This window comes from Trifolium pratense, linkage group LG1 (genome assembly GCF_020283565.1).
Source record: "Trifolium pratense cultivar HEN17-A07 linkage group LG1, ARS_RC_1.1, whole genome shotgun sequence".
NCBI classification, from domain to species: Eukaryota; Viridiplantae; Streptophyta; class Magnoliopsida; order Fabales; family Fabaceae; genus Trifolium; species Trifolium pratense.
Window position 1 is genome coordinate 37,764,303 of NC_060059.1, and position 14,083 is coordinate 37,778,385.

The window sequence follows — 14,083 nt, forward strand, 5'->3', positions numbered from 1 at the left end:
ACTAATTGAACTCGAACTCAGGATCTCTCAAATTTAAGACATGTCTTTTTACCACTAGACCTAATCTTTAGAATTATTAGTGGTCCAATTTTTAATATTATAACAGGAACCCAAAGTTGTGTAGCATGACATTATTGTTTTTTAGGACCATATGCTAATAAATGTCTAAAGTACATTGTGCATGAAATTTATAAAGAAAAAGTTTGTATTAAAAATATGAGTCATACAGTTTGTCAAAGTTATAGTTACATTGTCTTTTATACAAAAATTACTCTCTTTTTTTCCTTCTTTAAACAATACCCTAAAAATCCTTATCAGCATTTTCTATGTTGTTATTTGTTTGTTGGATAATTCCAATTTCCAGAAGTGGAAATAGAGTCATGCCCCCAACACCCTTTGTTGGATAAAGGCACGTTTGATGGGTTGCATGTTGGCAAGCCCTTGTCAAAAGTAGATACAATTGAGAACCCAAATTGTTATAAAAAAAATTATTTTTTTGACTTTAATTATAAGTAAATATTTGTTTTTTAAATTTATTGAATAATTGATTTATTTAACAAAAATAAAAATTTGTTTATAATTAAGATAGTAGAGAGTAGTATTAATTTGTATCTTAAGAAGAGGTGTTAAGGAACATACAAACAAAAAATTTATCTCCAAAATTTGTGCATTTCATTTTTTTTAAATGTAGAAATTTTTTTTTTAACTAGCAAATTTCTATTTAAGTTCATTAAAACATGTGATTTTAGAGAATAAATTAACCTAACTCAATGTTATTTAATTTTTATTTAGTTTAAGAAAATGTATTTTTTTAAACAATTGTTATTCTTTCTTCAATCCTATGACTTCATAAAGCTTTCTCCAAAAGTCATCTACATAAATCTTTTTGACCATTTGTTGTTCTTTGAATTAATTTTGCTACATGGTACGGTAGCGAGCCAACAAAATTTCAGATTACCAAATAATTTTTCTTTGGTTTATCCAACAAAATGTGTTAGAATTAGTTCATTAGAAACAAAATACAAAACATAATTTTATAAGGATTAAAATATTTCATTTTTATTTTCAAGATCTAAAATCAAAATTTTGTATATTATTAAATACGAAAAACTTAACCAATAGTTAGTTGGTTCAGTGGTGATTGATGTTGAACTTGGTAAGGAGGACCAGAGTTCGATCCCCCGCAACTGCGATCGGGAGGGGGCTGGAACCACTTGATTGCAGAACTGATATCTGAATCAGATTAAACTAATGGTAAAAGTAAAAAAAAAAAAAAAAAAACTAAAAACTCATTGAGTCATGACACCAGGTTCATTTCCTTAGGAAGTTGGAACAGAGTCATGAGACCACCATTTATTGTTGGATAAAGAGACATTAGATAGGTAGCAGACAATCAAGCCCTGTCAAACAAAAAATTATTGAAGCACTATCTTCAATCTTTACTTGAAAAAGTTACAGTATATTGTAGACAGCATAGTCTGGCTTAAATGATGTGTTAGCTAATCATAATGTTATTATACATTTGTGTATGATTCAAAATCATGTCTAGATTCATTGATTTGTAGTATTTAATGGAACAAAGATTAAAAGTTGTAAAGTTAAGTTACTAAATTAATCAATGCTAATCTTTAAGCAAGCATGTTTCTTACGAACTTTGTTGTTTTCAATTTTGTGTTGCAAATATTTATTGATTTTTGAGAAGCCATGTCTAGTAATATTGTTGATGAATTTATTCTCTATGACAATTAAACCTTTCTTGCAATGTGCAGGGGGCTTTGATTCATGCATATATGCAGGGGGTTAAGAAACATATGGTTCTTTGTATAATCCTACCGATTTTTTCAAGTATGCCCTTGACTTTTTTTTTATTATTCTTTACTTTCAACTTGTAGAAGTTATCTTCAATAAAAAAAAACATTTTCAATTTATGTCACTTGTAGAAGTTATCTTCAATTTATGTCCTTTTGATGGTTATTATTCTTAGAATCATATGGTAGTGTGATTTATAGTTACATGTTGCAGATAGGTATTGCTAGAAAAATAGTATCAGATTGACAACAATCAAGTGAAAGCACATGCATTCAAATGTTTATAACATGTCATCTAAAGGCTTCCTTTTAGTGTATATCTATTAGTAGAATATTTTCTTTCATTTAGTATATTTTATTGTTCTTTGCTAGCTATATTCAAGATTTATTTAAATTTATCTTGTCGTGTTCGTTACAATTTTTGTTCATTTTAATGTAGGTTACACAATTCAAGACAAATGAGAAATTGATTTGTACATGGCATGGAGAGTCGCTTTTAGCTATGGAGGAGAAATAGATTCTTAGTTATAGATAGTATATTGTTGTTTTAAGAATTTACTTGTAAATTCTTAATTTCAAGAACAATATTAAATACTAGTGATGATTTTTTTTGTATTTTTGTGATGATATACGTGATACTTATGGATTCGATTAAAAAAATGTTGTATATATAAAAATTTTATTTTGTTGAATATAATAAATGTATTATAATAGCATTTACGAGGAAATTTCAATTACATCATAAATTAGGGAGGGAGTTTCAAATATGTCACAATTAGTAGTGAGGGAATATGAAATCTATCATAAATTAGGGAGGGAATATGAAATCTGTAACAAATTACCGAGGGAAATGAATTCTATCACTATTTAGCGAGGGAAATGAATTCCATCACTAATTAGCTACGGAATTTCAAGAACAAATGATGTACTTTTGGTCAGTCATAAGTGACGGATCTATTATCTTTGTGACGAATTTTTTCGTCGCCAATTGTGACGGATGATGAATTCCCTCACTAAATGTTTGCGACGTTGAAATTGTTTACAGATTTCATGTCGTCGCAAATGCCGTCGCTAAACATGTTTGTGACGGATATTTAACAATTAGCGACGGATTACTTCCCTCTCTAAATTTAATTTTTCTAGTAGTGGTTGTAAAGTTAACTTTTACCAAATTTTATTTTGTAGGCTGAGTTTATAAAATCAACCCCATTTCCTTGCTTTCATTTCAAACTATGTATAATTTTGGAGAAAAACATTGGATTTGTAAAAAACCCTATATTTTGGATATAATATTTGAGTATATACTAAAAATAAAGTGACTAAACTCAAATCATAAATAAATTTTAGTTAAGGTCGAATCGATTATGACTCATGCATACCTAAATTTGATTTCTTTAGAAACAAGCCTTAAGACTAAGGTCTCGTTTGACCCAACTTTTTTTAGTATATTATTATAAGTTTGTCAAGGTAGTTTGTGATGAAATAGCTTATAAAATTACAATTTTCACTAGTGTGAACTTATAAAATAGCATAAAACTTAATTTATATTACATAAGCTGTTTGCATAAGCTCTAAAAAAAGTTGGGTCAAACGAGCCCTAAGACCAAAAAAAATGAAATTCCAAAGTTTGATTCTTTAAAGTGGCCATATCATGGATGAGATAAGGCATGAACAAAATGTTTTAGGACGAATTATTTGAGAGAACTCGAGTTTTGATTTTTAGATGAAACAATTTTTTGTTAGATTTTACTTACCTCACGACCGAATTTCAAACTATTAGGGTCTCCTTACCCTGGGAACAAGAGAGTTAAAAAAATAATAAGTTTAAAAGTGGTGTCAATTATTATCTTATAAGCCAATTTTATAAGTAAGACCAATTTAAAAACCTAAAGTGGCATCAAAGCATATCATTTCGGATCACCTACTCTTTGTATCAATAGTGATGAGTGTGAGAAGGTGTATTGGAAACATCATTTTACGAGACGGTTTTGTAAGGATCGCCTACTCTTTTTGGTTTATTCATGTTGTGAATTCGAAAGAAACATACATCAATAAAAACTTGATGCGTGGAGCAAATTGAATTAAGCAATCAATTAATAAAGCGAGAATGACAATTAATCGCAAGCAAAAGATAAAATGGTGAAAGTGAGAAAGAACACATAAAATTGTTTACCCAGTTCGGTCCTAAATTGACCTACTCTGGGAGAGAGCATCTCTCCGTTCCACTATCAAACAAAGTACTTGATTACAAGAGATGTTCCAAACGGTTACAAGATTTAGCATTTGAATCTTAATGCTACCCTTTGCTTGAATCTCTTCTCGTGGTCAAGAGACTCAATTGGAAAGTGTTTCCCAAGGTGATGATTCGATTCCCAACCCTAGTGTTTGCCCAAGATAATTCTCTTATAACCCTAGCTTGTATATTGGCCTCAGAAACCCTTAAACCATGTTCAAAGAATTAGAAAACGCACATCCATATATGTGGGAATCGTATGTGTGTGGCACGCCAGCTTGCCTACGCCTCGCGCAGCAAGCAGAAAGACCAGCCCAAAAACACCACGCTATTGCGTGCCGCACCAGAAGCAGCCTTGTGCTGCTGATCTGAATTTTCTGATTCATGAGATTTGAAGGCAATTACAACTGTTGGATATGCCTTGAAATCTCAATTACAAGAAGTCAGAAAAATCTTTGTTGAATCTTTTTGCATCTTTGATGTTTTGAAGATTTTTTGGGAAAAAAATATATTTTCTTGGAAGATACTTTGACTTGGATTTGTTTTATTTTAAAACAGATTTGTTACTAATTTTTTGGCATATATTTTTCTATAAATAGGGAGTGCTTTTATTCATAGAAAAATTGAGAGAGAGAGAGTGAGAAAGAGAGTAGAGATGTAGAGACAAGGATTAGGGTTTGCCACCACACAAGGGCTAGGGTTTTAGAGAGGAAAAAGAGTTTTCTCTTGGTACAACTCTAGGGTGGGCAAACTATCTTTGTGGTACACCTTGGGAAACACTTATCAAATTGAGTCTCTTGGCCACGGGAAGAGATTCGGGTTTAGGGTAGAATTAGGATTAATTCTTGTAACTCAATTGGAACTCTTTGTAAAGTTACTTGTTTGATATAGTGAAACGGAGGGGCTGCTCTCTCCCCCAGACTAGGTCATTATTGGACCGAACTGGGTAAACAAATATTGTGTTCTTTCTTCTCCTTTATCTTTTATCGGTTGTTATTATTATTGCTTATTCCGCTTAATTATTGGTTGTCGTTCTATTGCTCCACACATCAAGTTATTCATTGGTGTGATTTTAAGACGAATTCACAACAATTGGCGCCCACCGTGGGGCAATCGGAACAATTTGAAGTGAGCACCATGGGTTTTAAGTCGGATATCGAGGGACTTTCCGAAAACAATTTGGAATTGTTGAAAGTGAAGATGAAAGCAATTTTAATGTTCGGGATGATGGATAAAACATGGAGTGTTGTTATCTGGTGCCTCGAAGATAAAGAGTTAATGGAGATTGCGAAGAAGGTCGGCCTGGAGAGGCGGTGGTAATAATACTCGACATCAGCCTGGAGAGGCGGTGCTAAGAATACTCGGGTTACTATCTGAAACAACAACTTTATTATGCGGAGGTGCTAGTGGAAGTTGAGATTCGGTGGAGTGTTGAGTCATGGACGTTGGATGCTCCTTTCACATGTGTTCAAAGAATGAATACTCTGAGACTCTAGAGTTAGTTCAAGGTGGAGTCGTTCATCTTGAAAACGGAAAGCTTGAAGGTTCAAGGTATGGGTTTAGTTTGTCTTACGAAGTTTGACAATCGTGAGTTTCTTTACACGATGTGAGGTATGTTTCTGAACTTAGATGCAAAGATAGTTGGTCATGCATCTATAACTAGTGGTAACTCTCATAATGTGGTTGAGTTGTGGGACTTCGAGTGGATCTGTTAGTGACATGAGTTTAGTTGGACTAGTGAACAAGGTTTACTAGGTGTTGAACTGAATTGAAATTGTTGGAGACTAACAATAGCTTGAAGTATGTTTCAGAGGAGTTGGATAGGTCTTGCATGTTACAAGGTGGAGATCATGGTGGGTATACTTTGGTGGAAATTCAGTTTGAGGTGGAGTCTTCCAATAGTGGTAGACAGTCAACATTAGCTCTTGGCTATCTAATCGTAGATATGAATGAGAGTGGTATTGTTGAACCAAAGGGGATGACCATGGAGACCTTGTGGGTTATGTTTCAATTGTGGCTGAAGAAGTGCAAGACCTTGAGAGGATCTTCAGGGAGGCAATTGAAAGCAACAGTTGATCAGACTTGGTAACTTGTGAGACTGCTGGAGGTAGTTGGATACAAGGAGAGTTTGATGTTGCAGCTTGTGGAACCGCCTAAAATTCCAAGGTTGGTTTGGAGCCAAGCAAAACTTCGAGAGTACGGAAGGCATTCCGGGGTCGAAGAGTGGTGAAGGCTTGTAGGGCTATCGCAAAATCCCATGGATAGTCGGAGGCAAGCGATTCTTCAGGAGGACGGAAAAGGCACAATCCGGGCCGGGGCTGAAGAGGGATGGTGGAGCTTGTTGAGCTATCTAAAATTCCGATGATAGTTGGGAGCAAGCGTTTCTTCAGGGAGGTACGAAGTTGACCACTTCGGAGTCTGAAGAGGGTGCGGTGAATCTTGTGGGGCTACCTAAAATCCTATGGTAGTGGGATGCAAGATCTTCATGAGAGCGGAAGGCATTCCGAGGATGAAGAGGGAGGTACAATCTGGTGATCTTGAATAGAAAATTCAAGATGGAGAGAGCAGCACGGTGGTTGATATGGGATCACCATCGATTTAAAGGCAAGGTGGAGAATTGTTGGATATGCCTTGAAATCTCAGTTACAAGAAGTCAGAAAAATCTTTGTTGAATCTTTTTGCATCTTTGATGTTTTGAAGATTTTTTGGGAAAAAAATATATTTTCTTGGAATATACTTTGACTTGGATTTGTTTTATTTTAAAACAGATTTGTTACTAATTTTTTGGCATATATTTTTCTATAAATAGGGAGTGCTTTTATTCATAGAAAAATTGAGAGAGAGAGAGTGAGAAAGAGAGTAGAGATGTAGAGACAAGGATTAGGGTTTGCCACCACACAAGGGCTAGGGTTTTAGAGAGGAAAAAGAGTTTTCTCTTGGTACAACTCTAGGGTGGGCAAACTATCTTTGTGGTACACCTTGGGAAACACTTATCAAATTGAGTCTCTTGGCCACGGGAAGAGATTCGGGTTTAGGGTAGAATTAGGATTAATTCTTGTAACTCAATTGGAACTCTTTGTAAAGTTACTTGTTTGATATAGTGGAACGGAGGGGCTGCTCTCTCTCCCCCAGACTAGGTCATTATTGGACCGAACTGGGTAAATAAATATTGTGTTCTTTCTTCTCCTTTATCTTTTATCGGTTGTTATTATTATTGCTTATTCCGCTTAATTATTGGTTGTCGTTTTATTGCTCCACACATCAAGTTATTCATTGGTGTGATTTTAAGACGAATTCACAACAACAACAATTCATGTATAGTGAAATTAAGTTTTAGTTAGATCAAATAAAAATCCATTCAATGGCAAAGAAAAAATATAGTGCTATAAAAGGAAATTTGCATTATCATTAAGAGTATATTAAACATTAGGTATGCGATAGCATACATAAGTTACAAGGAGCAAAAGCTAGCAACAATAGAAGTTTCTACTAACACTATGCTCTACCCTTTTTACAATTACAATATAAAGTGTCCTTGAACTACAACCCCTACCATTCCTCACTTAATAACAAGAAAAACAAAAAACACTCAAACCTCACAGAAAATCAACATATAATAAAAACACACACACTAACTTATTTCACTAAAAATATATATACACATAAATAAACGAGTTTGAATCTTCTCCTGCCTTAATGTGTTATGTCATCTTATCTGCCTTAATCTAATGTCTGGAGAGAGAAACAACAACATAGATCCAATAGTTGTAATCAGTGCAAGACAGACAGCAGGAAAGCATCCGAATCCTAAATAAACTCATTTACTTCAAATTTAATTTGGACTTTTCTGGTTCCAAATGCAAGAAAGTGATTTATCACTAGTCCAATTCCTTAACTTAAGAATGACATAAACAATCATTCCAACCAAAAATCCAAGAGCAGCACTTGATCCAACCAATGAAACAGCAGTACAAATAAGTGCAACAAATGAATCTTCTTTACTATTCATATCTCTAGCACACATAGCTAATTCAATACCAGCAAACAAAAGTAACACTCCTAATATTCCAACAGGAAACATCTTCAATATATGTGCCAAAGAAGTACCTAAAACCAATCCTAATACCAATTTTGCAACACCAAGAAGTGCCACACACCCTCCACTTCTTCCACCAAATTTATACTGTCCTGCTAATCCACCAGCACCATGACATGTTGGCATAGCACCAAACCATGAACCAACTAAATTCATTAATCCAACTGTAACTGAAATTGATGTAACTGAAAATTCCTTTTCAGGAAAAAGATCTGTTGATAATTTACAAACAGCTATCACAGAGTTCAAAACTGATAATGGAAGTTGTGGAATTGCACCCTTAATAAAACCTTTTTTCCATGCATGTTTAGTGAATTTCACTACTTCTATCGAAGAGGGTCCAAATTTAATTTCATGTATAACTTCATGCTTTCTTATAAACACCAAAACAATTCCCAAAACAAAGACTAATAAAGCAGAAGGAAGTGAAAAAACAATTTTTCTTAATCTATTCATCTTACTTTTTCTTCCACTTTCATTATCACTCTTTTGGGTTTGGCCATCTAAATTATCACTTTGTGGATCACCGCAACAGCCGCGATTTTTTTCGCCAGCTCCATTCACTATCACAATGAAACAAGCACAAACAATAGCTAGAACCAATCCATCTAAACCAAACCAAGGTCTTTGGCCTAAAGATTTAGACTTTGGAAGATCTTGCACTTTTCTTACATATTTAACAGCTGTTAAAGCAAATGACAAACCTTGTGCTAATTGAATTCCTCTCACAACTGATAAAGGAATTATTTTGTACACTAGCTGCATTAATCCTGTGATCCCAAGTATGAACAACGTGCCGCCGGTTAAGATTCCAGCAGTCATGATCTCCGGTATTCCGAAATCTTTGTCGGATAAGGCCTGAGCCGCGATGGACTTCATCGGTTGGACTGGCATAGGGATCCCATAAATGACACCGGTTATGATGTTGTAGATACCTGTGATAAAACACCACACATATGAAAAATATATTATTGATGTATTTATACGTATTTAACATCGATTTGACTCTTCTAAAGTGAATAAGTTACGGCTTTAGAAGGAAAAATAAGCTTAATAGTGTGCATGTGTATGTATTGCAACATCAACATGTTTGATATCTTTACCATTGTATATATTTACCGTCACATCAGTCATATATATATTTGATAGTTATTTTTTACAATATCACAAAAAAACTCATAACTACGTAACATCAAGATTTTTAATGTCTCTTTGATCATACTTATTGTCATATCAATCCTATTAAACTATAATTTATTGTAATATCAATAATTGCGACTCAATTAAGACAAATTATATTTTATTTCAATTTAATGAGTCTAGCCATGAAACTCACACACTAAAAGTCGATAATTTAAAGCCACTAGGTTTGGTCTACTGACGATGGATTTGAGTAGTAAGCTATAGGTCGTGTGTTTGATCTCCAGTTCATTGTAAAAAAATAAAAAATTAATGTTGATAATTTAAGATCTCAGAAGTCTCATGGAGGAGATGATTTTAATTCTGATTTTCAATATAATAATATTAATAATAATAAAAGAAAAAGACATAGAACATACCATTGAAAATCAATGTGGTGCCAAGGTTAAGGTCCTTAGCTAGAGTGAGAGCAAGCACTATAGGTATATAGGTGCCAAGGTCACCCATGGCACCATTAATTTCAGCCCATTTTGATCGAAAAATCAAGTTTTGTTTCACTTTGTGAACTGCATATTTTGCTGTGAAACTTTTAGTTTCTTGTGAATGGTTTGTTGGAGTGATTTCAGGAGCTTCAACATCTGAGGTTTGAATTGAAGGATTATGGTTTTGGTATGCCATATTGAAAATATGATGTTAAATTAGTCTTAATTGTACGTTTAGACTTATATAGTAGTGGCTATCTTAAAGCCTAAAAGAGAGGTTTTTTTTTTTTTTTTTGGTCAGGTGCCTAAAAGAGAGGTTTTATAACAAATTCGATGAAATCGATGAAAGAATGTGAATTGTTTGGTTTATTTATAGGGGTTCTAAAGTCAATGTAATTTGGCATCAACTTGTTGTCATTTTTAAATTAAATAAAAAATAAAATATAAAAATGCAAAGGAAAACGTATCGAATTAAACCATTGACAAATATTGAAATTAACTTGTCATTTAAAATGAACACGAAATAAATGTAGCTAGCAAACAAAAGTACCAAACTATTTTCTTTTCACATTTTAATAATTGAGTCAACATTTTTTTACTCTGTTTTTGAATGATTATTTCTTTTACAATTTTATTATGGTTATGTTTGTTAAAAAATAGTTTATAGCGAATGAGTTTATAGAGGTTAGCTTATAAGCTAGCTTATAACAGATTAATTAGCTGGTTGAATTTATAGTATTTGGTAAAATTAACGGTTGAACTAGCTTATAAATATGAAATGACATAAAAAAAGATATGTTTAATTAATATTTAATTTTTTTTCAATTGGAAGAAAATATGATAAGTTATAAGCTCATAATTAAGCTACTTGAAATAACGTTTGAAAAATAAGCTATAAGCTAGTAAAATAAGCTATAAACTCTTTTTTTAAAACTGTTACCTAACAGAGCTTTTAGCATCTTATAAGCTAAAAGTTATAAGCTAGCTTATTGACTTTCCCAAAGAGAGTCATATGTCTCTTTTGTTTATCTATTTTATCACAAAGATTGGGAATTTACCAACAATGAATTGGTCAAATTATAAGAGTTTTGGTCCATTTAGATATGTGGTCAGGGGTTCGACTCATAACTCATGCGTACCGAAAGAATTCAGTTAAGAGGAAATAATTCATCTTGTGTGTCACACAGGAAAAACTTCATATCAATATCTTGGTAACCCAAAAAAAAAAGGGAGAACTTCAAGATGTCAACATAGTTAGAATGTCGATTTTTCTTTCGATGTTTAGATGTTTTTGACTTATAAAAAAAATTATTTTATCACATAACAATTCATTGCATGTGTTCTTTCTCTCTATTATACAGTATTTTTTTTTATTACCATAATATTGATATAAAATTTTCACTGCGGTAAGCGATGACTAATTTACATTGAAAATTATGACCACGGCTCAATTTGTCAAAAATACTAGTAAAAATCTCAAGTCGACCGCTCACATATCTTTCTTAAATCCCATAAGGAATGTTTTTTTTTTGTTTTTTTTTTTTAATTTTTTTTTATATATGTGACGATCCCATAATGAATGTGAGTGTGACTACTATGTGAGTGTGACACTATCATATTTTTTATATGACATCATATGGACGATTTTGTTTATATATATATATATATATATATATATATATATATATATATATATGGGAGAGATTAAATTACACTGGTGTAACATTTGAGTAATGTTACACCGCTCAATAACGCTTTATCGAATACAAATTTTACAAAATTCACCGTTGGATTGAAAGCTTATATCGTATAGATCATCTATGTTGAATTGTATAAAAATCTAAAATTTTTGATATGTTTTTGAGATAGATCAATATTAACGGTATTCAATAAAAACACATAAATCATTAATCTTCACTGGTCTCAATAACATATCAAACGATTTTAAATTTTTGTAAAGTTTAACATGGATGATCTATACGATATAAGTTTTCAATCCAACGGTGGATTTTGTAAAATTTATATTCGTTAAAGCGTTATTGAGCGGTGTAACATTACTCAAATGTTACGACGGTGTAATTTGATCCCTCCCCTATATTATATATATATATATATATATATATATATATATATATATATATATATATATATATATATATGGACGATTTAATATGATTGACAAATATCATATACTGCTAGCGGTTTTGTTGTTGTTGAATAAATACAGCTAGCAGTTTGTATTAATGTATAAGCTCTTATATTATAAAAAAAAAGTAAATTGTAATATTGTATGTTTATTTATAGGGGTTCTAAAGTCAATGTTGGAAGTCTCAGTTTCGTTTTTTGAGTGGAACAATTTTTTTATCAGATTTTACTTACCTCGCGACTGAACTCTGACTATTAGGGCCATTTTCTCCTAGGTGCTAGGAACCATTGGGTTATAAACAAAAAAAATCAATGTTGCAAGCAACTTGTTATTTTAAATTAATTATTAAAATTATATATATAAAATAATACAAAGGAAATTGTAGCAAACTAAACCATTGACAAATGCTACCTTAATTAATTAACTTGCCATTTAAAATGAACACGACATAAACGTAGCTTGCAAACATTGAAACAAAAGTATCAAACCGTTTACTTTTCACATTTTAATGATTGAGGCATCATGTTTTTTTACTCTGTTTTTATCTAGTTGTTATATATTTTTACTTTAGGAAAAACCTCTACGTCTCTCTTTTCTCTCTAGTACCATCATACCATATGAGATGTGAATGCTAAACTATCACTTTTGTTATTTTATTTTTATATAAATATATATTGTTTGGGTGCACTTAATATTAATCCATACTTATATATTTTATATTGTGTTATTATTATTCTTTTCTCTCTTTTTCTCAAAGTCAAAGAAAGATAAAAATGAGCTAAAGAAGGTATGTCCAGCCCATTTTTTTTTTTTGAGAAAAGGATGCTTATAGCATTTCATTCATAATTAAATGACTTATACATGTCGGTACATCAATGAAAACATGGGAGCGAGCTATAGATGGGGCTACCCTGGCTAAAGCATGAGCTACCTCATTCGCTTGTCTCCTATTAAACTCAACACGAGAGTTTTCGAAATATGACTTAAAACGACGAATACATTCATTCAACACATCCCCAAACTCAGTAATATTGGGCCCTCCCTTATGGAAATAGTCAACCACTGTTTTTGAATCAAGTGCAAAATCCACTCTTTGAAGTTGAAGGTCATGAACCCAATTGATGGCATGAAAGAGTCCCAATGCCTCACCTAAGTCCACGCTACATATTGGTGAAATCCACATAGTTTTGGCTAACACAAACCGACCTTCATCATCACGAATGCACATTCCCAAGCCCACGCGATTTTGTTGAGTCGAAAACGACGCGTCGATGTTGCACTTGTATCTACCAATTGTCGGTTTTTTCCAAACAGTCCCTACACGATCAACCCTGTTGTTATTGTTTGTGACAAGCTCGTCGTTTGTTGTTGTTGATGCAGTCACGGTGGCAATTGTTTGCTGCATGTGCTTGTTGTTATTATTAGCATGCTTCCAGTCCTCAATTAAATGAAAGGCACGGTCCAGAATTTGAGCACATGTTTCTACTGTATTTTGCCATAACCTCATGTTCCTATGTTTCCACAAACTCCACAATATACCAGCCATGTGAGCAGCATCTTGCTCATTTAACTGTTGTAATAGCAGAAAAATTGCATCAACGGCATGATTTGATTCGTTCACAGCGCTTTCGACTTTATCCCATAGCCCAGCGGCCCGCCAAACTTCGGTAGATAAAGGGCAAGTAAACAAGATATGTTCTGTATCCTCATAATTATTGTCGCACACAACACAATTCGGTGGACAATGTACTCCTTTATCTCGCAGCCGGGCCCGAGTTGGAAAGCAACCACGGCATATTCGCCACACTAGATTTTTAACCTTCGGAGGGACTTTGAGTCGCCATATACCTGACCAATAACCGGGCCTTTTAAGATGAGAATTATCGATTAGCTCATCGACACATAAGCGATACGCGCTTTTAACCGAATAATTCCCCTTCTTTTCAGCCTTCCATACCAATCTTTTCAGCCTTCCATACCAATCTGTCCAGCCCATTAAATTAGATATTAAATGAGTACGTTTTCGAGCATAAAAAGAGAAGAAAAAGGAACCGCAAGAATCTAGGTTTAGCCATAATTGCCAGAAAGACTGAGCTTAGGTGCATAGCGCTAAAATAAGTGGTCACTTTTTATTTTATTTTTTAGTTGTCATTTAATTTCTATTTGGTTTTTTAACTC

At 33.0% G+C, this 14,083-nt stretch overlaps 1 protein-coding gene across 1 annotated transcript; it reads right to left on the reverse strand.

The window, feature by feature from the left end:
• Positions 1-7,427: 7,427 nt before the first annotated feature.
• LOC123914690 (molybdate transporter 1-like) lies at positions 7,428-10,103 on the reverse strand. The gene is made up of 2 exons (XM_045965878.1): positions 9,697-10,103; positions 7,428-9,072 (listed from the first exon to the last, which is right to left on the reverse strand). The coding sequence occupies exons 1-2, from the start codon at positions 9,953-9,955 to the stop codon at positions 7,874-7,876; spliced, it is 1,458 nt and encodes a 485-aa protein (XP_045821834.1). The 5' UTR covers positions 9,956-10,103; the 3' UTR covers positions 7,428-7,873.
• Positions 10,104-14,083: the final 3,980 nt, after the last annotated feature.

Coding starts and splice junctions, on each gene's coding strand:
- LOC123914690 (XM_045965878.1), bottom strand. CDS start 9,955: ATGGCATACCAAAACCATAATCCTTCAATTCAAACCTCAGATGTTGAA. Junction 9,073..9,696: donor CACCACATTGATTTTCAATG/GTATGTTCTATG, acceptor GTTTTATCACAG/GTATCTACAACATCATAACC.